The sequence below is a fragment of the Polypterus senegalus genome, chromosome 5, assembly GCF_016835505.1.
Source record: "Polypterus senegalus isolate Bchr_013 chromosome 5, ASM1683550v1, whole genome shotgun sequence".
Lineage (NCBI taxonomy): Eukaryota > Metazoa > Chordata > Cladistia > Polypteriformes > Polypteridae > Polypterus > Polypterus senegalus.
Window position 1 is genome coordinate 108,517,635 of NC_053158.1, and position 26,995 is coordinate 108,544,629.

The 26,995-nt window shown below is 37.3% G+C and overlaps 1 protein-coding gene across 2 annotated transcripts in view; it reads right to left on the reverse strand.

The window, feature by feature from the left end:
* The window catches only part of ubtfl (upstream binding transcription factor, like), a 41,832-nt gene that overhangs the window by 13,421 nt on the left and 1,416 nt on the right, over positions 1–26,995 (reverse strand). For both annotated transcript variants that reach the window (XM_039753215.1, XM_039753214.1), the window contains exons 2-12: positions 20,378–20,484; positions 19,555–19,736; positions 18,977–19,060; positions 18,476–18,631; positions 15,585–15,649; positions 12,103–12,223; positions 8,764–8,874; positions 5,001–5,128; positions 4,755–4,896; positions 3,165–3,206; positions 2,691–2,804 (exon numbers count right to left, since the gene is read on the reverse strand). In XM_039753215.1, coding sequence (XP_039609149.1) covers positions 2,691–2,804; positions 3,165–3,206; positions 4,755–4,896; positions 5,001–5,128; positions 8,764–8,874; positions 12,103–12,223; positions 15,585–15,649; positions 18,476–18,631; positions 18,977–19,060; positions 19,555–19,736; positions 20,378–20,432 — 1,200 coding nt within the window. In that variant the 5' untranslated portion in view covers positions 20,433–20,484. The remainder of the gene's footprint in view (positions 1–2,690; positions 2,805–3,164; positions 3,207–4,754; positions 4,897–5,000; positions 5,129–8,763; positions 8,875–12,102; positions 12,224–15,584; positions 15,650–18,475; positions 18,632–18,976; positions 19,061–19,554; positions 19,737–20,377; positions 20,485–26,995) is intronic.

Here is a 26,995-nt window from a genome sequence, read left to right on the forward strand (position 1 = left end):
ACAATAAGCCCCTTTAATGTAATTTTACCCCTGGTTGGTTACTCAACCAGGGGTAAAAAGGCGCCAAAGGTTTGAGGCTAAGCATTTAATAAATCTGATTTGGTCTTGTGATATTACTAAAGGAAGCTCTTTTTCAATCCTTCTGGCCAAGACTTGTGCTGGTATCTTAACACCACAATTCAGCACTGAAACTCGTCTGTATGACGCACATTATAACAAGTCTTTACTGTTCTTTAGGAAAATGTTTATTAATACTTGGAAGAAGGTTTGGTGTAAAATTATATTTTCTCTAGCTTTTACAGATGTTGTTAATAATAATGGAGCTAACTTGGTTTAAAATTCCACTGGGTAGCTACATGCACCTGCAGCTTTCCCACTTTGGAGTTAGTTTATGGCATCCTGTAATTCTAGAACTGTCTGATGTTTATCATGTTCTTCAACAAATGGAGAACTCCTTGTCTTGTGTCTCCACCTCTTTACCCTGCGAGGAATATAAGGGCTTAAAGTAATCCATAAATGTGTCAGTAAACTCTACGTTCCCTGATTTAATTTCCATTTGCATTGATAATTACTATTATTGCATTGCAAAGTTTCAGCTTATGGATTGGCTAAATTCTTATTAGCAAATTCTCCTTAGTTCATGATGATAATGTGATTTAAAAGTAAGTTGTTCAGTTTTTCTTGTTGTCAAAACATTAAATTCCATCTGTAAAGTCAGTCTTTTCCCCATAGAGAATATATTTAGGAATCTGGCATATGCATGACCTGTTCTGCAAATCTCTAACACTTCTGAAGCCTTTCTGGTCTCTAATTTATTTTTTATGAGAGAGAGATACAAAATCATTTCTACTCCTAAAATACTCTTTATTTATCCCCCTGGGCTCTGGCTGGGCCACTCAAGGACATTGACAGAGTTGTCCTGAAGCCACTCCTTTGATATCTTGGCTGTGTACTTAGGGTTGTTGTCCTGCTGAAAGATGAAACGTCGCCCCAGTCTGAGGTAAAGAGCGCTCTGGAGCAGGTTTTCATCCAGGATGTCTCTGTACATTGCTGCAGTCATCTTTCCCATTATCCTGACTAGTCTCCCAGTTCCTGCCGCTGAAAAACATCCCCACAGCGTGATGCTGCCACCACCATGCTTCAGTGTAGGGGTGGTATTGGCCTGGTGATGAGCGGTGCCTGGTTTCCTCCAAACGTGACGACTGGCATTCACACCAAAGAGTTCAATCTTTGTCTCATCAGACCAGAGAATTTTGTTTCTCATGGTCTGAGAGTCCTTCAGGTGCCTTTTGGCAAACTCCAGGCGGGCTGCCATGTGCGTTTTACTAAGGAGTGGCTTCCGTCTGGCCACTCTACCATACAGGCCTGATTGGTGGATTGCTGCAGAGATGGTTGTCCTTCTGGAAGGTATTCCTCTCTCCACAGAGGACCTCTGGAGCTCTGACAGAGTGACCATCGGGTTTTTGGTCACCTCCCTGACTAAGGCCCTTCTCTCCCGATCGATCAGTTTAGATGGCCGGCCAGCTCTAGGAAGACTCCTGGTGGTTTTGAACTTCTTCCACTTATAGATGATGGAGGTCACTGTGCTCATTGGGACCTTCAAAGCAGCAGAAACTTTTCTGTAACCTTCCCCAGATTTGTGCCTCGAGACAATCCTGTCTCGGAGGTCTACAGACAATTCCTTTGACTTCATGCTTGGTTTGTACTCTGACATGAACTGTCAACTGTGGGACCTTATATAGACAGGTGTGTGCCTTTCCAAATCATGTCCAATCAACTGAATTTACCACAGGTGGACTCCAATTAAGCTGCAGAAACATCTCAAGGATGATCAGGGGAAACAGGATGCACCTGAGCTCAATTTTGAGCTTCATGGCAAAGGCTGTGAATACTTATGCACATGTGCTTTGTCGATTTTTTGTATTTTTAATAAATTTGCAAAAACCTCAAGTAAACTTTTTTCACGTTGCCATTATGGGGTGTTGTGTGTAGAATACTGAGGGAAAAAATTAATCCATTTTGGAATAAGGCTGTAACATAACAAAATGTGGAAAAAGTGATGCGCTGTGAATACTTTCCGGATGCACTGTATACTTTATTATTATTATTATCAAAGTCTTGTAAAAAATAGTAAAAGATTAAAATATTACTAAAGTAAAAGAGAAGTTGTACAAAAAAAAATCCACACTTTACTCTGAGCCCCCTATACTTAAATTATTGAAAGATGTCATATGGAGATGAATTACTGCTGTTGTGACAAAAGAGTTTCTTAAATGGATTTCATGTCGTCATTAAAGACACAAACAAGGCACAAACACGGGCTTGTAAATGAATAGCAAAACATTAAGAGTTATGATCTCCAAACAGATCCAGTGCCCTGGAGCTGTAATGCATAGCACAGTTTTCATCATCATCACCTGTTTAACGGCCACCCATGCATAGCATGGAGAGTTTATTTAAAATGCTCAAGTTGTTAACTTTTGCTAATAACATTTAAAAGGTAAAAGGGAATTCCAGTTAAAGCTGCCAGATCTGGCCTGCTAGTAGTTCTCAAGAGATCACATTTAGGACATAAAGCACTAGTTTCACTAGGAATATCAAACAGTTCCTGAAACAGAATTATGATCACCAATCACTTCAATACTTAGGAAGTGCCAATACTGACAACTCCTTTCAAGAAAAGCTAGTACCTTAGATGGAGGAGACTTTGCCCGCAGAGGACTTCCAGAATTTCCCACTTGTAGCTTGCTACCACCCAGCTTCTCCTCTGTCAGCACCCGCTCACGTTCTTCTTCTGGCAAACTCTATTCATGACAAAAATGCTATGTTATAGACAAAGGAAAGAAGACAGAAAAATAAACCTGGGCTTATAATCCAATATGTTGAAGCTATTTTGGCACCACTGAAAAAGGGAAAAATGAGACCAGAATCTACAAGGAATAATGCAATATTCTTATGATTGGAGTGGACAACATATAAGAAAAGTACACTCCACTTCTCTGGAAATGTGCAATTTCAGAAAAAAAAAAAAACGTTTTGAGAGTAATGGTAGAGACTGATTTATGACTTGCAAAAAACACAAAAGCAGATGACAGAGAGAAAAAATATTATTTATAGAAGAATTTATAGAAACACAACACTTGAGAATAAGAATGAAAATGTACCTCTAAAAATCTCTGAAGATCAACTTCATACTGTTTCTTTTTCTGAAATGACAGGAAGCAAACTATCATTTTTTTCAACATACTAAATACTAAGTATCAACTTGAAAATATTAAAGACATTTTAATTCAAAAGAAAAAGTTTACCAAAAATATATATTGTCCATTTTAACAAAATTAAGCAAAGCATTAAGTAGTTTATTCATTTTATATCCATTTATGTACCAATCACATTGGCAAATAATTAAACCCTGTCAAAAAAAAAAAAAGAAAAATAAAGGAGGAAGGAACTGCAACCGACAGAAAGAAATGAACCCAAACCTATTATGTTATTGTGCACTGCATGTTAGATAGATAGAGAGATAGACAGATAGAGAGATAAGTCTTTATTTGTCCCAAAGGAAAATGTATATTTTGAAGAATCTTAGGAAATATAAGAATATTATAAAAACACACATAAAAACAACACAAAAAAGTTTAAAAGGTAAAGAAAAAAACAGCAGTTTCAGTGAGGCTTTATAAAGGTGTAATAATGTTGCTAGTGTGTCAGAGAGAGGATGTGCAGAATTGTTCATAATGGCCATCAGTTTTGTTTTCACTCTGTCCTTCACTACTACCTCTTTCTTAATTGGTCTGTTGATTTGATGGGCCTCATTTGAAATGACGTTACCAGCCCTGCACACCACCATCACACTGGTTATCACCAAGGTCTGGAGTATAGGTAGGCAATTTAGTTGCAGTGGTTAAGGCTTTAGACTTCACATCCTGAGGTTTTGGGTTCAGATCCTGTTATTGATACTGTGTGACCATGAGCATGTCACTTCACCTGCCTGTTCTCCAGTTGGATAAACAAAAGAAATATAACTAACTGTATCTCTGTAAATATTGCCCTCTCTTATATAGTTCCTCTGTGCTATGAAGACCAGTGCTTCTTTCTCAACAAACAAAGTTCTCCACTTGACTCCCATTCTCTCTCATCCCCCTTAACAATACACCCTTATTAATGCAGAATCACGTTTGAATTTCTTCAAGTGACATGACCTGGTGTTATATGTATACTCTGACGTGTACAAGGTGAACAGAAAAGGTCACAGTACTGCTCCATGTGGTGCTATAGTGTTGCTCACATCTACATCGGTGACAAAGTCCTTAAGCTAAACAGACTGATTCACTCCGAAAAGGAGTCCATTATCTCACTGTTCAGTTTTGTCACTAGACTCATTTTAAGTATAGAAAAGACAGGCCAAAAAGTCTAAAGTCTGCAAGAGACTTGGAGATAAGTCTAAGGCTTGCCATGGCGACTGACACTGTATGAAACCTAATTGAAGTAACTGTCTCTATATACTGTATGTTGTCAAATGTGAATAAGCTGCTTATCAGTGGAAAGATGTTACTAAACCTCACAGATTGGGAGGGTAGGTTTATCAAGTATAATTGTTGTTTAGTCTGTTCATTTTCCTTGCATTCCTAGCCCCATTTCTATAATACTGTAACTGAAACAGCTAGTTCAGAAAATTTTCATTTTGTTTTTTTTTTTTTTTTAACAATACCAAGCTGTTTCTTAGCTTTCTTAGCTGCTAAGCCAGTCCCTACCTGTTCACAGCGTTTCTGAAACATATCCTTTTCCTTCTGATTCATCATTTTCCACTGTTTGCTGCAAAGTACCATTCTTTCAGTGCTGGGGACATCCTTCATATTCACCATTAGCTCAGCACAATACAAGGAGTAGCCATTTCTGGAAGTGAGAAAGGAAAAATAAACAAAGATATAGACAAACATGGTAAAAATAAAGACTACAGCAATGCTTTTATCCTATAGTTCATGATCAATATGACATACGGTGGGGGTTTTGTTGGTCGCCCATCAAACTTGTCTTTCAGTTGCCGCTCAGCTTTGGTTAGCACAGACTTTACATGGTCATCTTGGAGCAACTCAGGATGTGCTTCATGGTAGGCGCGCATACTCTCCTGAAAGACACAAGTACATGACATATGAACACATAGCTTGCATCTCAGTAGATGCAGTGACAGAAAGAGAGACAGAAAAAAAAGATAGATAGACAGACAGATACTTTATTAATCCCAAGGGGAAATTCACACACTCCAGCAGCAGGATACTGATAAAAACAATACTAAAGATTGATAAAAATGCAGGTAGAACGGACAATAACTTCGTATAATGTTAACGTTTACTCCCCCAGACCCCCGGGTGGAATTGAAGTGTCGCATGGTGTGGGGAAGGACCGATCTCCTCAGTCTGTCAGTGGAGCAGGACAGTGAGAGCAGTCTGTCACTGAAGCTGCTCCTCTGTCTGGAGATGATCCTGTTCAGTGGATGCAGTGAGTTATTAAAGAAGGCCATCTTTATTAACAAAAATCATAATATAATGATGAAAAACTAAATTCTTGCCATATAGGAAGATAGAATAATGACTGGGAATTTTTTTCCCCTGCATACAATACCTTGTGCTAAAAGCATAATATCCAACAAATACAGTTAATCAGAAACAACTGTAGTTTATAAAAGTTTGTATTGTGAATGGGTGATGCAACAGTAATATGCCGAGATAATGAATCAATCTAGGAGATATTCCAAACAATTTACAAAGAAAAGCCTGTTGGCCACAAATGAACATGGGAAATATTAAATTTATCTCACTAAAGAAGAGATTTGGGTATAAAGATGTATTTCAAACAAATGAAAAATGAGGAAACTCATCCAGACATTAAAATAATAGGTTTAACAATTAAGAGGAGACCACTTGGTCCATCAAGCTTGTTTGGTTAGCTAATGGTCAACTTGTCCCAATCTTACCCACTTACTTTCTCAAAGAGATCAAAGTTTGCTTTGTTGACATGACTGATAATTTGCTTCAGATTGTGTGAAGAAGTGCTTAATGGCTTCTGTTTTAAATGCATTTCCCTTAAATTCCCACCTCTGTCACACAGTATGTGATTTACTATTTGCTATAGTATGAACAATCAGCATTTTGGGAAAGCAGGCACTGTATTAGTCAATAATATTTCAAATCTGACCCTCATAAAAGTTGAAAAATGATACAGTAAAAAGAAAAAAAAAGACAAACCTGTTTTCAACAAGAAGTATTAAAATTAAACAGGCAAAACCCAGTTTTACAAGGTTGGTTATCCTGTCTTTGTAAAATGTGATGTGACATATTATGACGTGTGGTCCAAAGAGCAAAAAATAACAAAAAGAGCTTCGAGAAGAAACAAGGAGTTAATCTTATAACCTCAAAGTTATAAAAAGGGATAGCACAAGTCAGAAGAAACAGCCAAAACGACAAACTCTAGAAACTGCCTAATGGGATAATAAGGTTCATAGCAGATACTGCAACAGGCGCCTTATAAAAATAACAACAGAGGTTGTTAACCTCATTATGTCCAGTATGTCACACAATTGGATGATTGACGATTTTTGCAACAATGAAACCATAGTTTTGAAATGACTGATGCACTACTGATAGCAAGGTTTTTTGTTTTCACTTGTTCTTAAACTGCACTGTAAGATGCAAAAAGATGACAATAAACACTAGTAAAAATTCCAGTAGATTTATGTAAAAGCTCCGAGAATATTAGCATTATAAGTCAATATAAAGCAAGATCAAAAAAACACAGAATTAAGCCCTAAACCTTGCTAGTGTTAGATAATTCTAGTAAAAGGATTTGAAGAAACCAAGCTTACAAAAGTCTACAGTCTATTTTTTGTGGGTGGTATAAAATGTCAAATTTAAAATAAAGTTCTATCTTCTGTACCTTTAAAACAATTAATTTTTTATGTTCTTAAAAATGTATTTATCATATGCTTTCCTTGTCATGTACTTCTGTTAGCAAAATTCCTGAGATTCAGTTTGCTTATTTTGAAACTTTACAATATTAGCCGGTAGCTAGTAAGATCTACCCATGGAGGTTTCATATAAATTTATCATTTCCTGTTGGTCCTTAATGAAATGGATTACTACAATCCTTATTAACTGACCAACTAATGTTATTTGGTTTTGATTCATTCTGTTTTATAGTATAGCTGTCATCAAAATGTACCATTCAATCTCTTTTTGGTCTTCTTTTTTATTCATTCGGAGTCACATTTTTTTTTCTGTTTGACTCAATATTCCACAGAAACAGAAAAATATGATTTGTAACACTTTTGGCTTATTGGTCAACTGGAAAACTAAATGCCTGCCAAACATACACCTTTCTCTTTTAGCAAAATCATAACATTGTGTTCCAGTGTGTCATTTGACTATGTGATATAACTTGAGTTCAGCCTAATCCAGGTAGCTTATCGACAGATTGCATTTAGGACTAAATACAGGAAACACTTCTTTATTAAAGAGTTGTGCCAAACTGAAACAAACCACAGACATGTAGCTGAAGCAGAAACCTTGACAATTTTTTTTTTTTTTTATATAAAGTATCTGGATGAGATATTGGGACAGCTTAGCTATTCTCTATTCAAACAAACCTGCTGGACTGAATAGTCGTCACTTGTTTGTCAAATTTCTTATGTTTATTATGTAACAGAACCAAACAGCATTCAGCAATGTAATTAAACTGACTGAAAATATTTACTTTATTTTAGTAAGTGATTTATTTTCATGCATGCTTGTAAAGGAAAAATGTTTTATTCATTTCTTATGAAAAAACATGAATGCAGAGAAGTTATTTAAAATTAATCTGTAGGTTTATTTTAAAGGTTTTATACTGCATGGATAAACTTATTGGGCTATAATAAAACACTTTCACAAATACAGATCACTGTTTTTAGCTGCATATTATAAAATATAGCAGGTTATATAAAGTATATATAGCTGTCAAAAATCACTTGAATAAAAGATAAACAAACCACAAAGTTGGGGTTTTTATCGCTTTTGGGAAAATAGTGTCACTGGCAGCTATCAAACGTTACATCAACGTGCCTAGATAGATTTTGCGATGAGTTGGCACCCTGCCCGGGATTAGTTCCTGTCTTGTGCCCTGTGTTGGCTGGGATTGGCTCCAGCACACCCCGGTGACCCTGTGTTCGGATTCAGCGGGTTGGATAATGGATGGATGGATGGATGTTTTATTTTTTTCCTCTGATTCACAGCTTAATTTTCACTGTCAACAGTTATAGTCCTTATGTTAATTAGCAGGACTCAACACTCTCTTTTAAAAGTGCTTGCCAGACTTGCAAACCAGGCATCAACTTGGGCTTTCTGAACCTGAAAATTTGATTGCCATTTTTAACAGCCTATATTTGGAGTAATTATGATCCTATACAATTATACATCAGCTTGTAATATGTGCTACTTTGCAGCATTTCAAACTGAGAAAAATGATTTGTAAAGATTGTTTGTTGCAGTTTTTTGTAACTAGTCAGGGTATGGCAGTTCCCTCCTCTAGCGGACATTTTGAGTATTTCAGACTTTGTGCGCTTGAGAACTGTATAATTCATAACACAAACATTGTCTGTACACTCTACTGCTTTAGAATTGATTACCGTATTTAATCTGCAATACAAGCCAAAGTTACAGACTATAAGCCTGGCCATTGCAAGCCATAAAAATTCTCTTGAGCCTGTCAGCAATCATTTAAAAGACTAACCTCATAGTCTTTTTGCAGTTCCAGAGCCTTGCTGATCCATTTTAGGCGCTTTTTATCAGATAGCTGTGACCACTGCCGGCGCAGGGCTTCCTTTAGCTCTTTCTGACTTACCTGCAAAGGAAGAAACATTTACAGTTAAATTCAGGTATTTTAAACAGTTATTAAAAAATATCTTCATCATGCAACAAAAATGGGAGCTCATTTATTTCAGTAATTTATGGAAAAACAAAATTTATCTTTAAACCACTGAATCAGTGAAGTTAAAATTTGCTATTTTTATTGTATATAAAAGCCTAGGAAACAAAACTAAAACTATAAGGAGTAAATATAGCATGTACCTTTTTGTTTTGGTGTATTTTTGTTTTAATTTTTAGGATAAAATCATTTTTTGAATTACATTACCCTATTTTCAGACCAGTTTGAATATTGGGACAACTAAAGCCCAGCAGTTATTTGTGGCACATGGTGACGAATTTGGTCTTGAAACATTCTGTTGATGTCTACCAGTTTATAAGCCAGTTCATTTAAACAAGTAAAATACTTTCATTTTATTTTCTATAGCAAACACTATCCAAAGTCACTTTACAAGTACAAGTACACTGTAAAACCATTTACACACATGAATATATCTATTTATATTTACAACTAGAGATGCTTGAGTGGGCCAGAAGCAGGAAAACATCAACTAGCCTTGTGGTTTAAGAGTTCCTCTCTTAGTCATTAAGACAACACAAAAACTAGGAGAACAAGCAGCAATTTGGATACTGAATAACAAATTCAATCAGAAAAAATATGTGGCACGCTTTGAAACAATGCCATCCCACTAACGCAGAGGATTCTCTAGAAATTCTGCCAAGAAGAAGGGGGACGTATCACTCCTGAAAAATGTGCAAAACTGGTACATACTTACCCCCAAAAAATTAAGGTTGTTATTGCAACAAAAGGGTTCTCAACAAAGTATTAACGTGTAGCGCTTCAATACTTATGCAAACATTAATTTTAATTTTTCTTCTTCAGAAAATGGTTTATTTTGATTTTGTAAATGTATTGTTACAGAATAAGAGTTCACATTAAAAATACTCAACAGATAAATACGTGTAACAATCTTTTGTCATGCATAAAATTATGATGAATTTCAAGGTGATGGAATACTTTTGCACACCACTGTATTAAATGTGGCAAAAGTTATGTCATAGCCTGAGTATGCATGGCTACTTTTACAAGAGGACTGGTCTAACTTTTAGATGATGTAATAACTGGAGATGTAAAATGACTTCAAATGTGTACAAAAAAACATGAAAATGTCTCAAGACTCTTCATCATGTGACCAGAATTCAAAGCACACTGCCAACATCATCATCATTTCGACACTCTGGGATTGAAAGTTAATTTTCTTTCACATACAACAAAAATACAATCAATCACATAACATTAGCACATTTGCAGAGGACACAGCATAATATGTTGACATTGCTGCATTATTAGCATTATTTTAGGAGACTTAATAAAATATTTCCAGTTTTGTATACGCCATTTTCAAAAGGCATGCATCAATTAACTTGTAGAAGTATTCAGTTCATGGACTCTCATATGAAATTAATTTCTATAGATCAATGTGCTCTTTTTTGCCTTCACACTACATAGTGTCTCCTACTATAGTGCTTGTCTTCAACCTAATTATAACAGAAACACTGACTTAAAGACAATTTTTATATTATTATTAAATTGAATGCACAATCTTGCATTTATGTAATAGGTTGCTCTTTATTGAATTTTTATTATTGGAACCAGCTATGCTTGAGCGTAATGCTATCGCCGTATACAATGTTAAGTCTTGGAATCCTGGGATCAGAATTCCTTCCTTCAGCAATTGTGCTTTGAGCTTTTAGTTGGTCTTTAGGGAAGTACTTGACACACACAAGTAGTACATTTAGCAGAAAATGTGAAGAAATGCTCAATGAGCTTGCATTGTACAAGTACTGCTTGAAATGCAGAAATAATTTGTGAAAGTTCCAATTTTGGCCTTTATTAAATGTACTAATTTTAATTGGTTTGCACTCTTTGTAAATAAGTATTCACTGTGTATGGCTGGTTGGTATTAACCAAAAGAAAAGAAATAAAAACATTGTGCAGTCATGCTGGCTACAGCAGTGAAAGCGCTGTGACTGATAATATAATTTTACACAGTCCTATAGCTACTTGTCATTTCCATTAGACCACTGACAGAGTCCATATACTGTATTGGTTTGCAAGTGATTGCTTATACTCTTTTGGGTGTATAAAAATTCTATTACTATTTTCCAATGGTTTTCTTTTTTTGAACTAAAATTTAACATTTTTTTATTTTCATTTTATACGCTAATGGTGTGTGACTTGGCAAATTACCAGAAATTAGTGATATGTGAGCTAGTCATTAATCACAAATGGGCAACTTTAACAGTGAGACAAAGATTTACAAAAAGAAGTGTGTACTGTTATGTTTTTAGTGATATACTGTATGTTATACACTTATTCTAGTTATAATATTTTAATCACATTTAGCAGAAACATGATTCCACAAATTATTATATTTAAAAAGGATTCTACTACATCTCCAGATGTTCTTTCTAAACAGGTGTTACATGCGTATTTATTTTAATGCAATGTAAAATCATACTGATCTTTGCTTCATGATATTGTTCTAATGTCTTAAAATGTGTGCTTAAAAAGTCTGTATGGCATTATAATTTTAGTTCTGGATATGTATGACATCTCTAAAATATATTATAAAAAAACTTTAAACTATAAATCTTTTATTAATTGACCTTTTCAGAAAAATACTGCTGTGATATTGACTTTGTGTCTGACTTCTTTCTTCCCCCACCCTTTTTGTATTTCCAAATCAGATAACACACTTATACTGTGGCCATACATTCCACACCTGAACCAAAACACATCAAAGAACAGGCCCCAAAAGACAGTTTGCTCTGGTAAACATATTAATGCACTGTTAAGCACAACTAGACTTCTCCTGCTGGCCGTGTTGCACATTATTATTATTATTTAAAAAATCAGAAGAAAATATAAATCATAGCTGCTTTTTCTCTTTTGGTTTACTTAATGATTTATTTACCTTAACCAATGACATCAGCATTTTAAAGACAATTTCCTAAAGTGGAAGGAATCATTTTTTATCAGTGCTTCAATAAATTACAAAAAGTTATCACGAAAGAGTGAAATAGGCAGCTATTAGAAGAATTTCAAAGTTACTCTCTTGTTTAAGCACTATAAAAACCGCCATAAAATACATGATGTACTAGGTCAGGTAACAGTGCCAAAAGTCTAACAAAAATGACTTACATCAGGGTGTAGCTTCAGATAGGACTTCTTTTCATGATTGTACCAATGCTGTTGAGGAGTCTTAGGTTTCTCTGGTAGATCTGACTTTTTTCTCTCTTCCATCAGCTCAGGATGCTCCTCTCTATTTAACAAAAAGGATATTCAATCTGTTCACTTTCTAAACCTGCATGTTTTGTTTCCCTGCAACCAGAATTGTCCTTTATTAAGTTGAAAGGAAAACAATATTATATATACACATACATACATTCATACATATATATATATTTATACACATACATACAAACACACACACACACACACACACACATACACACAGCCATACGAGGTGCGATCCAAAAGTTCCCGGAATGCATTTATTCTGCAGCCAGAAGGGTTTGGTTATATCAATCGCCGCTAGATTGCAGTTCAAGTTCTCCTTGAGAGCTGTCATCACGCGTTATAACGTCAGTGCAGTTGTTTTTCAAGTCGCAGTTCTCGTTTAAACTTCGGTTGTGTCTGTGAAGGGTTGTTCGTGAAAATGAGTGATTTGAAAGACCCAAAACAGCTCGACAAGTTCACAGCCACACCAAGTCAATACTCATCTGCTTCTTTGATGTGAAGGGTGTCATCCACAAGAACAGACGGTGAATGGAGCATTCTACAGGGATGTTCTAAGGCGTTTGCGAAATCGAATTCGCCAAACACGTCCTCAGATGTGGGCTGACAAGTCATTTCTTTTGCATCACGACAATGCACCAGCTCACACATCTCTGATTGTGCGCAAATTTTTGGCTTCTACAAAGTTTATGCCATTCCCCACCCTCCATACTCCCCTGATTTAGCGCCGTCTGATTTTTTTTTATTTCCTAAGATGAAGATGAGGCTCAAGGTACGCAGATCTAAGACGGTGGGGGAGATCCAAGCAGTAACAACCGACGTCTTGCACACACTGACAAAAAAACGACTTCCAGAGGTTCTTCGAAAGGTTGAAATCTCGCTGTGATTGGTATATCAACTCAGCGGGTGACTATTTTGAAGGAACTGTTCATCATTAATTGTTATTTGGTGTGTATGCTTTTAAATAAATGCATTCCGGGAACTTTTGGATCGCACCTCGTACGTGCAGTGCCTGCATACACCTACCCAGCCACCCAAACTGGATCAATTAAGCAATACAGTACACATCAATCCGTGGTCAACATACATTTAAAAAGACATCTATGAAGTCCAAAGTATTTATATAAACAGTGATAAAAAATATATAATTTAAAACAGTAAAATAATACTCTACTGTAGTTTTGTATAAATATACCAGCACTAAACACAATCCAAGGAAAAGAGAGGTTTTAATATTTTTGCATTAGTGAAAAATCAATGAGAACGAGAAGGAGAAGGAAGGTTAACAAAGAGCCATGATAAAAGTAAAATTAGTTCTTTAGAAAACACGGAGGAGTCACTTGAGGCAGAAAACTGTCGAGGAGCTGTACAATATGCAACTATGTCTGTTATATAAATAGTAACTGGAAAGAGAAATAGAAGGTGAAAAAAATAGCAGGCCAGAAGGCAACTCAACCAAATACATTTAAAAAAAGACAATACAGCTCAGTTTTAGAGGTAAGAACAACTAACTATAATGTTGTTTTTGTTCTTTCTGAACATTGTGTTTTTTTTGTTTCAGTCTAATCAAAGAAATACTTGTTTCCTTTCGTATATAGAATTTTAGCTAAGCCAAAGGAAGTTTCATTTAAATAAACTAGCTCTGTGCAATTTCATGTTTTTTTTTTTTGTTTTTCCTTACACATGGGCATATTTGTTGATATTCTTAATAGCTCAATTGAAAAAGTACTGTATGCCTCCTGAAAATAGATTAAATGAAAAGCAAATTGTTCCATGAATACCGCAAGCCTTTGATATGTCATCGAGTAAAGCGCAGCAAGTGTGAAAAGAGATGTCGTATTGCTTATATTGTAGATAGATAGATTGTAAAATGGCCTAGATACATTTGTTGGTACCCCTAGAAAAGATCATAAATAATTGGATTAGAGTGTGTTTTCAAACTTTCTGCTTTCTCTAATTATGATCACACTTCTCCAATCCAGGCTTGCAGTTTGCTAAAATGCATACTGACAAGCCGCAAAGCGCCTGGGAGAATGTCCATTGAACAGAAGAGTCACTTCTGCTCTATGCCCACAGACAAAAAAATAAAACAATCAAAGATAAGAACCCTATACCATCTACAAAACATGGTGGGGCCTCAGATATATTTTGGGGCTGCTTTGCTGTGCCTGGCAATGGGGTGCCTTGAGTCTATGCAGCAAACAATGAAATCTGAAGACTATCAGGATATTCTGGAGCAAAACATACTACCAGTGTCAGAAAGCTGTGTCTCAGTTACAGGTTTTGAACCCTCCAATAGGATACTGACCCAAAACACACAGCTAAAAGCACCCAAGAATGTCTAAGAACAAAGCATTGGACTACTGTGAAGTGGCTTTCGATGCGCACGGATTTGAATCCAATCAAACTTCTATGGAAAGAACTGACATATGCAGTCTGGAGAAGGCACCCTTCAAACCTGACACAGCTAGGGCATTTTGCTCAGGAAGAGTAGGCCAAACTACCTGTTGACAGGACTGTGCAGAGGTCTTACTGAGAGTTACAGGAAAAGCTTGCTTGCAGTGATTGCCTCTAAATGTTAGGCAACAAAAATTAGGTAGAGTGTCCCATAATTTTTATTTTTGTCAATGCCATTTTAATTTGTGTTATTATCTGAAAAATTCTGTTAAATCAAAATTCTAAAGCAAAGTCTGATTTTTTGTTAAATAATGAAAATACAATGATGGGTGCCAATTACTTTTTTCATCCATCCATTATCCAACCCGCTATATATCCTAACTACAGAGTCATGGGGGTCCGCTGGAGCCAATCCCAGCCAACACAGGGTGCAAGGCAGGAAACAAATCCCGGGCAGGGCGACAATAACTTAAACTCACCAAATCTAAAATAAATAGGCTGCATAAATTGGTTGTGCCTTGCTGAGTTTGCTTTAACCCCCAAGGTGCCCAGGCTACATTCTCATCTGCTCAAATGACTGGAATGAAGTAGCTAACTATGCTGACTTGCCAAACCAAGTTACTACTGCAAGCACAACACACACTGCTTCGCAGACCCCACTACTGGCAACATCTGTTGCAGTTTTATACACTCCATGCTGTTAGTCACTCAGGAATGCATCCAATAGAGAACACTGCATCCCAGCAATTATACTGGATTTATAATGTTAATTACGTTAAAACAACCACCAATTTCGTGGAGTTCAATGATGGTTCCTGTCATTCCAGGTCTGTTACCTATCATTCTAATTTCAATTCCAGTAACAGAATTGGAATTCGCCATGCATTCTCAATTCACTTCATGACTGGCCCCAACCCTGTGAGACATTTTGCTTATTCATACTTGATATGAACATATTTTCAGTTTGATTCCTTGAAATTATGTCTTACTTGAATTTGGCCATGCTCTTTCCAAAGGACTCTTTTTCTCTCTGAAACTCCTGAATGTATTTCATCTGAGGGCAAAACAATACAATTATTTAATACTGATAAGTGAAAGGTCTAATGTTTTATGTAACAATAATTCAAACAATCAGGATGAAAACAATAACAGAGGCAGTTTAATGTGTAATATAAGAAGGGTGACCTCACATTCTAAACTAAGTCTATGACATAAACTTAACTTTTTTATTTATTTATTTTTCGTACAGAACTTAGTATACTTTTAAAGATAAGACTTACTGTTACTCCTGCCTCAAAGGCAAATAACTGCAAACTGTGAGAAACCAGAAGCATACTGTTCAAAATGTACTTGCTAAAGGGGCGCCCTTTCAATACCATGATGAAGAATACAGTATCTGACTCAAACCCCAATCCTTATTTGTGGGTAGTAACATGAATATTAAGTACTCTGTATTCTACCATAACACCACTATAAAAAATATATATGAAGATACTTTTAATAGAAAACAGGAAATGCACACAAATACATTCAAATATAAAAGAAAGCAGTAAGCATTAAACTTCTAAATTACTTTTTTTTTCCCAACTAACATTTAAAGAATTGGAAAATGGGGTTGAAACTAAAGGTGTTTTGGAAACCATTGCTTCCTACAGAATTATTTAAATATTCAAACATTTTAAAGCTTCTCCACTCTGCCAGTAGTTAAATTTAAAATTACTATGTAAATAAAAAATGACTAAGATACACTCACCTGTCAACAGTCATTTTAAACAAGAAACATTTGAATTTCCCTGTAAAATCCTACACCAACTGTTAAAAATTGCTTATCTGTTAATCTTCATAAACATGTTATATGAAGAATTAAGGTTAAGGAAGAGCTTTCTGGGGAGTACAGAGTAAATACCGGTACAATTGCCTAAGGTACTAAACATGACTTCCTGAGAGCACACGGACACCAAAAACACATCTCGACTAGTATCTAAAAATTTGAATATTTCCAAGGTTGACCCCAACAGAAGTGAAATTTTCATTTTTACAACACAATTTTAGTTATATCCCAATGACCTGGGCTTAGAGGAAGGTCACCATCCCTTTTGTGCATCATCTATACTAATAAAAGGCAAAGCCCTCACTGACTGACTGACTGACTCATCACTAATTCTCCAACTTCCCGTGTAGGTAGAAGCCTGAAATTTGGCAGGCTCATTCCTTACAGCTTACTTACAAAAGTTAAGCAGGTTTCATTTCGAAATTCTACACATAGCGGTCATAACTGAATCCTACTTACGTACATATATACGGCCACAGCCTGCAGCTCGGTCGCCGTGTGAGACGGAGTTACGTCACCCATCACCACGCCTCCCACGTAGTTGGCTGCCTGCCTATATTGTGTCCTCCATACACACGCCTCCCATGTAATTGAGTGCCTGCCCATATAAGGCCATCCGTCAGCAGCAATCCAAAAGACACGCTGCCACTACGAGGCGTTTGTCATGCCTAAGACGAATACGATATTCGCAAGATACAAGTTTAGTGAGAAGACGCAGGGTATAAACAAGACTTTTGATCACTTTGTAACAGAGTTAAAATTGCTGGTGAAGGACTGTGCTTATGCAAACGAAGATGAGATCGTCTGGGATAGACTAGTGTTTGGCACAAACTCAGCAAAAGTGCGAGAGAAACTGTTAAGTGCTGGGTCTGAGCTAACATTAAATAAAGCCGTGGACATTGCAAGATCGCACGAGATAGCACAAGCACAGCTGAGAACCTTCAATGCATGTACTCCAAGCGGCTCACGTGAACTGACTGTGAATGCAGTACGCAGAGAACAAGGAAGAGCTCCAAAGAGTGCTGAACAAAAAACGCATTCCACAATTGAGAAGACCGCAAAAGAATATGAAGCGAGTGACGCATACAAGCATATTCATAAGTGCAGCTACTGTGGAAACAAAGCACCCGGTGGAAAAAGTCAAATGTCCAGCTAAAGGAAGTGTAAAAATGTGGTAAATTGAACCACTTCGCTAAAGTTTGCACTACTGGGAAAGGTAAACCCGTACATGCAGTGTGTGATGTCTCAGATAAAGAGGAAGACGAGCTGTTTATTGATGCAGTAAGAAAGGAACAAGCCTTTGTAGACATATCAATAGGAAAGCAAGGTGTAAAGCTTAAGTTTAAATTAAGTTCATAGACACGCTGCCGCTAAATATTCGCAGGCAAATCCACAACTTAATACCCGGAATGCCTGTTAAACATCTTAGATTCACGAGTAGCGATTTGGGTAGTCAACACTTCGATGAATGAAACCTGTTATCTTTACAATGGTTGACAAACACGGAATGTAACTTGAACACAACACATCCTCCAAATATGAACCTGATTGAAAGAAATAATGATAATCAAATCCATGATGACAGCAACACTCATAACAGTCACAAAACAATTACATTGACAATCATGTTACATTATTTTTAAAATGTTCCCTTTTCATTTTCATAACTTCTTTAACACACTACTTCTCCGCTGCGAAGCGCGGGTATTTTGCTAGTTTGCACATAAAACGTTCTACTTCCAATACTCCAAAATCTGTAAGGCAAATGGCCAATCAGGAAGAACACAGAAATTGGTCATTAAACTAACAGCAAGAAGACAGTTTGTATTAATAGCAGCTTTCCAAACTGAACTATAGGTACAGTTCTAGTCACTGTAAAGTTATGAGAACTGTCTTTCCAAAATTTCCTAGGAGACATAACTCCCAAAAGATATTGCACATAAGGCAAAATGTTTTCCGCTTTTGCTCTTTTATTAAATGTCCTTTCCATATTCAAAATTGGAGCACTTGGCTGCCAGTTAATTAGAATGACAATTTAATTGCAGGTACCTTTTTCTTCTCAGGCAGTTCCTTATACTTCTTGGAAAGAATTTTAGTGAGATCCAGATTACTCATCTCTGGATGGATTTTGGCATACTTGGCTCGTTTCTCCATGAAAAAGCGAAAGTATGGAGTTAAGGGCTTCTTTGGAAAGTCTGGGTGAGTCTGAAAGGGAAAAAAACAAAAACAAAGAAAACCACCAGGCAAATCATTAACAAGATCCACTGGTTACTGATAAGATATTGAAATTTCAGGCACTGGTTAGAACAATAAATGAATTGTTTTCATGTCTGAACAAAACCAATGTCTTCAACCTTAATATTTCAAGTAACATACGCCTTCAAGGCTTTACTGGGAAGAAAGAGCTGGGCACTAATCAGATTCTTGATGCATTATTTAAAAAATTGCCTTTGGTGGCCTGAATATATGAACTACCCCTACCAGGCTACTAAATAATTGAGTAGTTCTGTGACATTAAACAACAAGAAGAACTTTCTCAGGATAACTTACCTTCAGTTTCTTGCCTTTATAAGGATTCTTCACAAACTCAATAGCATCCATAATGAGCTCTGTCATTGTTCGGTATTTTCTTACCTGTACACATATACAGATTATATAAGCACAAAAGCCTGAGGCCAGGAATGTTAAACAGAAACTTTTTATAATAAGGAACAATATTTAGATTACTGATTATCTTTAAAAAAAAAATCTCATATCCACGTCGTTTCCATAGAAATTGTGAAAAAAAACCCACAAAATAAAGTTATTTCCATTATTAAAATCAAATGAAATGGTATTCTTTATTGTATGCAAATATAACATTACATTCCAACTAATGTCTTCGAAATGGAAAACTAAGTTGAATAAAGTGAGTAATAAGAATTACTACTGCTGTTTTTGGTTACTGCGGTGGGCTGGCGGCCTGCCCGGGGTTTGTTTCCTGCCTTGCGGGGTTTGTTTCCTGCCTTGCGGGGTTTGTTTCCTGCCTTGCGGCCTGTGTTGGCTGGGATTGGCTCCAGCAGACCCCCCGTGCCCCTGTGTTAGGATATAGCAGGTTGGATAATGGATGGATGGATGTTTTTGCTTACCTCACAAGCCACTTTTTGCCATTTCTGTTTGCACATGTCCCCGGTGAAGTCCCCAAAACGAACTTTCTCCCAGTCAAAGTGTGACTCTGTAGTTTTGTACTTCATGCCATCCCCTTCAGGCAGCAGGCTCCGGATTCGCTCCAGGAGGATTAAGCAATCTTCCTTGCTCCACTCTTCTGTGTCTAGTCAATTGAGAGGCGTTTAAGAAAAAAGTTAATAGGAGCCATTGTAGGCCCAGGACCACTTCTAAATGCAAGTAGTGCGGAATTATGTTATGGATTACAATAAGGATCTTGAAGAACAGAAATTAACAAGTTTGGGGTTTAATAGGGAAGAAAGTAAGAAATGTAAGGAATATTTAACAAGACCATGACTTCTGTAACTGAAGTGAAACTACTGTGTTTAGTTTTCATCAATAGGAACAGATGACGTTTATAAAGTAAAAGAGTTGCAAGAAAATAGTAAAACCCAGACACAGTCAGTAAAATGTCTGGAACATGAATATTCTTTTAAGACTTTTTTCCTCTTCACTTCCAGGTCAATCTTTGTTTATATTAGCTGTAAAATACAGAGAGATATTTTAAATTCACATTCTTGGGACAGTTTTGGTGGGGAGGAAAAGAAGTGAATTATTATTATTATTATTATTTGGGAGCCGTAAACATTCCATTAATTTCAGTTTAAACCTATATACAAATCTTGCAATCATAAATAACAAATTTAGCAATCTGAATGATTAAATAGATAACTGTGATGAGATAAACCTAAATCTGGAAAGTATATAAAATTCACAAAAAAGTGAACGATACGAGATGAGACTTACCTTCAGTCTTTAAAGATGTCCGAGTACTGTTGGACAGGCTTGAGTTTCCATTCATGGTGGACAGTACTGAAGCACGTCTTCCTTTAACTGGGCTTTATCCTCAGATTCTGTAAAACAAACAGGTTTTCATACTAAAATATTATGTGTAACAGCCAAGGAAACACCAAGTAACTATTAATAAAGTGTGGACTGCCGTTATCAACTTGGTTTTCGATTACTGTTCGAGCTCATAATTATAATGCTGTATTTTTTTTAAAATTATTAGTATTATGTTACGCACACTAACAAAACATTGGCTTTCCCACAAACTCATAATCCATACAATTTTCTTACTAGTGACTGTTAACTAAGCTTTTAATTCAACAACATTTGACTTTAACGTTCTGTTCTTTCCATATTGCTATTTAGGAGACAATGTACAAGTGTAAAATACATTGTGCTTGGATGGCAAAAGAAATGCAAACTGAGAAACAACTTGATTACGACATTAGCCTTCTTGAAACAACAGCACAAAAGTTCAGCCATTCCACTTTTTACATGGGCATATTCCACAGAATTCTCCTTAATGCCCAAACACGTCATATTTATTGATTCAAACTGTTAACTCTGACAACCATCCATTCATTATTCCAACCCACGATATCCTAACTACAGGGTCACGGGGGCCTGCTGGAGCCAATTTCAGCCAACACAGGGCACAAGGCCAGAAACAAACCCTGGCCAGGGTGCCAGCCCACCGCAGGGCACACACACACACACCCACACACCAAGCACACATTAGGGACAATTCAGAATCGCCAATGCACCTAACCTGCATGTCTTTGGACTGTGGGAGGAAACCCACGTAGACACGGGGAGAACATGCAGACTCCACTCTGACAACCAGAAACACAAAAGGTACCTTACATTTCTAGGGAATGCCAGAAAGAGAAATGTGAAAAAATAATTCATATTTTTTTACATACTGTCTTTTTATGGACACGCAGTGCGACCTTGTACGCTGTGAAACCACATTCTGCACAACTAATTTACTGTGTGACTGAGGGGCTTAACCTGCCTGTGCTCTTGCTTTAAAAATAGGTGAACATCTGTATACAGGCCTCTAACTGAAAATTGCCTTGGAGAAGAACTTACTATCTGCGGTGGGCTGGCGCCCTGCCCGGGATTTGTTCTTGCCTTGTGCCCTGTGCTGGCTGGGATTGGCTCCAGCAGACCCCCGTGACCCTGTAGTTAGGATATAGCGAGTTGGATAATGGATGGAAGAACTCACTGTAAGTGAGCACTAAACAAAATAAAGTGTGTTTGTCTGTCAAATGTACATTACAGAATGTATGTATTAGGACCAAAAGATCTTTGGTGACTTTCATGCCAAGAGATGTGGACAGTTGGCACTACAAGGCAGACAATCTCTTTCAGAAAGTTGTTGGCCGGATCACTTGACTGGCATATACCAGTATGCCTAGGTTTTCCATGAAATGCTATGCAAACATCTGAGAAACACTTTTCTCTCCCAATCTGATTTGCACTGAATTAAATTTTATAGGCATTTTGATTTTTAAATACTATGGCTGGTTATTTAAGATTAATAAATAATGGATAATGAAAATGATAAACAAGCTCATGATGTCATTTCAGACTTGTTTTCTTTTGGTATAAAGGATGTGGATCTATCAATCTTTCACCATGTAACTTTATTACTAGGAATTATTTAACAGGACCTAAGGCTGGAGCTTAATCTTAGGCCCAGTTCCTCCGATTCCATGATTCCACTTTGGTACCAAAAAGATGTGTCACAATAAATAGTGACTTGAAATTGGCTCGGTATACGTCTGTACATTCAAATGTCCTACAGGGGACTGACTACTGCATTGCTTTCTACCTTCCATGCTGTGCTCACAGAGTAGACATTGACTCTTCACCACACTGCAATGTAAAAACGGGTTTAGAAAATAAATGTATGACAGGAACTACTACTTTATTAGTCCTAAAAAGAAAAGCACAAAAAAAAAAAAAAAACACTCGATACTTGTTCAAATTTCTGCATAATCATACATAAGGACAAAAAAATCTCATTTACACTGCATACAGCTTCATTTTAACAATGTTAGCCCATCTGGCTCCAGCTCTTTATGCAGAGATGAAGACTCAACTGGTTTTGAGTTCACTGCAATGAGCACGTCCTTAAATTCTTGCGCTTTACAGACTAAATCATGTCCATTCTGAAAAGAAAAAAGATGGCAAACACACAATTTTGTGGTGCCAGGATTGAGTTTATATGTTCACAAGACTTGGATTTTAGTAATACTAAGAAGGTGAAGTAGACTTCAATATTTTCCTATAACATTTCAAGCTTGCCATTAGGCAGCTTCTCGTTTAATTACATTTAACCGGATTAAATACTTAATTACACAAAATATCAAGTATAATTATGTGACTAATTGAACACATGCGACATTAATCGATCCATTTTCTAATCCACTTAATCCAGTTTAGGGCTGCAGGTGAAAAAAGTAGGATCCAGGCCTTGGAGGAGAACAAGACAACTGTGGGGCACATTCATTTAGATCAATGCCAATTTTGAGAATCTGAAAATCTTTTGGGATGTGTTAAGAAATAGCAAAGAACTTGGAGAAAACTTTCAAGAACAAGGGGGGAATATGAACACTACAAACACAATGTGCAAACTCAGTACCTTATGAGGCAGAACAGCTAAACACCTCAGGTGCAGAGAATACAGTATACTGTATATATAGCTTTAATAATAAAACTGAAGGCAAACCATTTTTCATTTGAATCAGGTTCTAAATGACAGCACAGCTCCCATCTTTGACTGAAATCTTTTTCTGTGTGTTAGAGAACAGAAACAGTGCAAAGCAAACCTTACAGCATTCCAGTTATCAACACCATTCAAATACAAACCTTTGGAAAAGTCTGAATATTACCTTATTTGAATGTTTATGTTCCTTCGACGGTGCCAATTCAAGAAGGAAAAAAACCTACATACTGTATGTAGTATTTAATTACTAAGTAAAGGGCATTTTTATTGTATTTGTTGTTCAATCGTAGTTCAGTCAAATTAAAGAAGCAGTCCCTAAATTTGTAGGGGAGGTACAGTTACCAGGTGATAAATATATAATTGTTTAATGATGGTGGGCATGTCTTTAAGTGGTTAACACCTCACATTACAGTGTGCATAAATATTTATTACCTCAGGCAAAACTGGCCAAAAAAAGGAGATTTAATTAAAAAAAGTCTTTCTGACAGTCTGGCAATTGCTAAACTATTGAGGTGTGCCCACCAGACAATCAAACATTTTGTTGCAAATTGTCAGCAGAATTGGAGAAAAAAACAACAGAGGAAAGAAAGGCGCAAATGAACTTGGGATGAATAAAAAAATGAAGATACCAGGAACCCACTGGCCTCCAGAGAGACCATATTCCACAACTGCAACCTACCTGGAATGCCCAGAAATACAAGGTGTCAAGTGCTCAGAGACACAGAAAAGGTAAAGTAGGCAAATAAGATTTGACTTTTCAAATTTTTTCTGGAACAGATGAAATGAGAGTGACTCTTTATGGACTGGACGGGTAAGGCCCATGGCTGAATCACTAATGGACACAAAGCAAAAAGTTTGAGTCAAGAGCCAGCCATGTTAGGGAAGGGTAGAGGTGTGGGCTGCTGTCATTAAGGATGATCCTTTTCAGGTTGTTAAAGGACTGAAAATCAGCTCCCCAGTTTCTGGAAGATACATTCTTTAAGTAGTAGTACAGGAAGAAATCAGCAGCATTTAAAAAGGCCATGATCTTTATGCAGGACAATGCCCCCATCACATGTATCCATGAACTCGACTTCTTGGTTTGCCAGCAAAGGCCTCAAAGATGACCAAATAATGACCTATCCCCAACCCCAACCCTAACCCTAACCCTATTGAGAACTTGAGAGTCCTTCTCAAGCAGTGAGGGAAGACAATACACCACTTTTGAACAGCATTTGTGAGTGCTGCTTCAGCAAAAGTTCGTTGTGAACAGATCAAGATCCTGGCACACTCAACAAATGGGAGGTTAAGGGTAGTTATTGAAAAAAAGGGTGGATATATTGGTCACTGAATATTTTTAATAGGTCAAAATGTTATTTGTTAATTTTAATAAGTCATTTTGTTACATATTTGTTACACCTTGAGCCTAAACAACTGAATGATGACAGAATTATTTGTAATTTAGTTGCCCAACAATTGCACACACACTAGAGAAAGACACTAAAAAAGACTACATTCACTTGTTCAGCATTCAGGTTTGACGTATACTAAAATTTTGGACTGACTAAGAACACTGGATTCCCCCCCCAACAATAAAATGAATCTGAAGGGACACCATTGGATTAATATTTTGTGCACACTGTGCAAGTCTTGGGCGGCATGGTGGTGCAGTGGGTAGCGCTGCTGCCTCGCAGTTAGGAGACCCGGGTTCGCTTCCCGGGTCGTCCCTGCGTGGAGTTTGCATGTTCTCCCTGTGTCTGCGTGGGTTTCCTCCCACAGTCCAAAGACACATGCGATCCTAAATTGTCCCTACTATGTGCTTGGTGTGTGTGTGTGTGCCCTGCGGTGGGCTGGCGCCCTGCCTGGGGTTTGTTTCCTGCCTTGCACCCTGTGTTGGCTGGGATTGGCTCCATGTGACCCTGTAGTTAGGTTATAGCAGGTTGGATAATCGATGGGTGGATGTGCAAGTCTTTAATATCCCTGCCAAGTACCTTAAATATACCTCACTGACACACTCAAAATTAAATGACCACAACTCACCATTTCAAATGGCTTTACAAATATAAAACTAGAGCGTACTGTTTTCAGATTTCTAAAACTGGAGCAGTAGCAGGCTACAAGTACAGGGACGAATAGCATGTCACTGATCGGAAGTTACAACAAGCTTTGTGGTTCAAGCTCCTTAACAGGTAGGCCATTCCGACTGGAAAAAATCATTAACATTTGTACACTTAATGACTTTTCAAATAGTAAAGTCAAACTCACTTTTTCCTCCTGATTAAAGGTGCAATTTGTACCTTGTTATTTTGATATGTAAAATCAATTGGACGCTTTTCGGTGGTATGTTACATGAAGGGGCGCTATATAATGTAAAGTCAGAGCCTGGCACTATGAAACAGACTCTTCAGCTTTTATTGTGTTCTTCTCTACCGTCAAGTTATTTTTTCCTAACCATCAGAGTTGATACTAAATATAAAAGGGTGTATTTTTTTTGTTTTAAAAAGCACACATTTACATTTATCCATTTCGGTAACTCTTATGAATATTAATGCACCAGCTGAAACATAACACACCAATGCTAAATTTGTAAAGGCTAATTAATTTTGTTGCTTTATTTCGGGATGAAAAGTTCTGCTAAACACTCAAAGGTGTCGTGTATTAAATGAAATGTCCGTTATAAGACGTGTTGGTGTAAAAAAAAAAACAACACAGAACGACGCACTAACACACAATTTGCAAAAATGCACCGGACTGTGTCAAGTCAGTTGCCCTGTGATTTCCATTTGCTTTGTCAAATCTTGTTCAAGAGGGGGCTCCAATGGAAGCTGGTTTATGTTTCCCAGTAAGTTGTAAATGTGACAAATTTGGGGACAACTCAAATGTATAAAACTTTTAGGTGAAAAATGATTGAGTATTTCTAAATACATGACATGTATGTACATTTTTGTATGTTAGTCAAAAACTGCTAATATAAGAGAAAACGTTTGTAATTTGTTAAAAAAAAAACTGAAAAGCTGTAAACAAGGCGGGCGGCACGGTGGCGCAGTGGTAGCACTTAGGAGACCTTGATTTGCTTCCCGGGTCCTCCCTGCGTGGAGTTTGCATGTTCTCCCTGTGTCTACCTGGGTTTCCTCCCACAGTCCAAAGACATGCAGGTTAGGTGCATTGGCGATCCTAAATTGTCCCTGGTGTGTGTGTGTCTGTGTGTGTGTGCACGGGATTTGTTCCTGCCTTGCGACCTGTGCTGGCTGGGATTGGCTCCAGCAGACCCCCGTATAGCGGGGTTGGAAAATAACTGACTGTAACCAAGGCGTTCAACTTTCTACAGGCCATATTAAGGACCGGCTGTCACTGTCAAGATATAAACTGGAAAGCCGGAGGTCCCACATAGTAACGCATTTACCGTGTTATCTGGGGACTTTCAGATGTTATTGCTAGAATATCCAGTGAAAGGCACTATACAACAGAAGTGCGGTCAGTGGCGCCGGCCGTCTCTTAATTTTAAAGACCCTAATGTCCCGAAAAGGTTATGTTTCAAAACTTCAACGCCCCTCTGATTCTTCTATGGCGGTACATCTTTCGCTCAGACTCGTTTTGGTTGCGCGTTCTACGAACTCTTGATACCAAAGTCAACCGCTACAAAACACGACCCCCTTATCTCGGAGTATGTACTTGATGCAAGCACAAAGTTGTCCAGTAAAAGGCTGACAGTCCACATCCGCCCTCAACGGCAACAGAGCCGCGGCGCGCTCGGTCCGGAGCTCCGCGCGAGACCTGCTGGCACTTCGCACTGAACGCGCATTCGTGTCGTTCAGGCCGTGAAAGGAATCGAGAATTTCAAAGCCTCCAGCCATGTGGGGGGC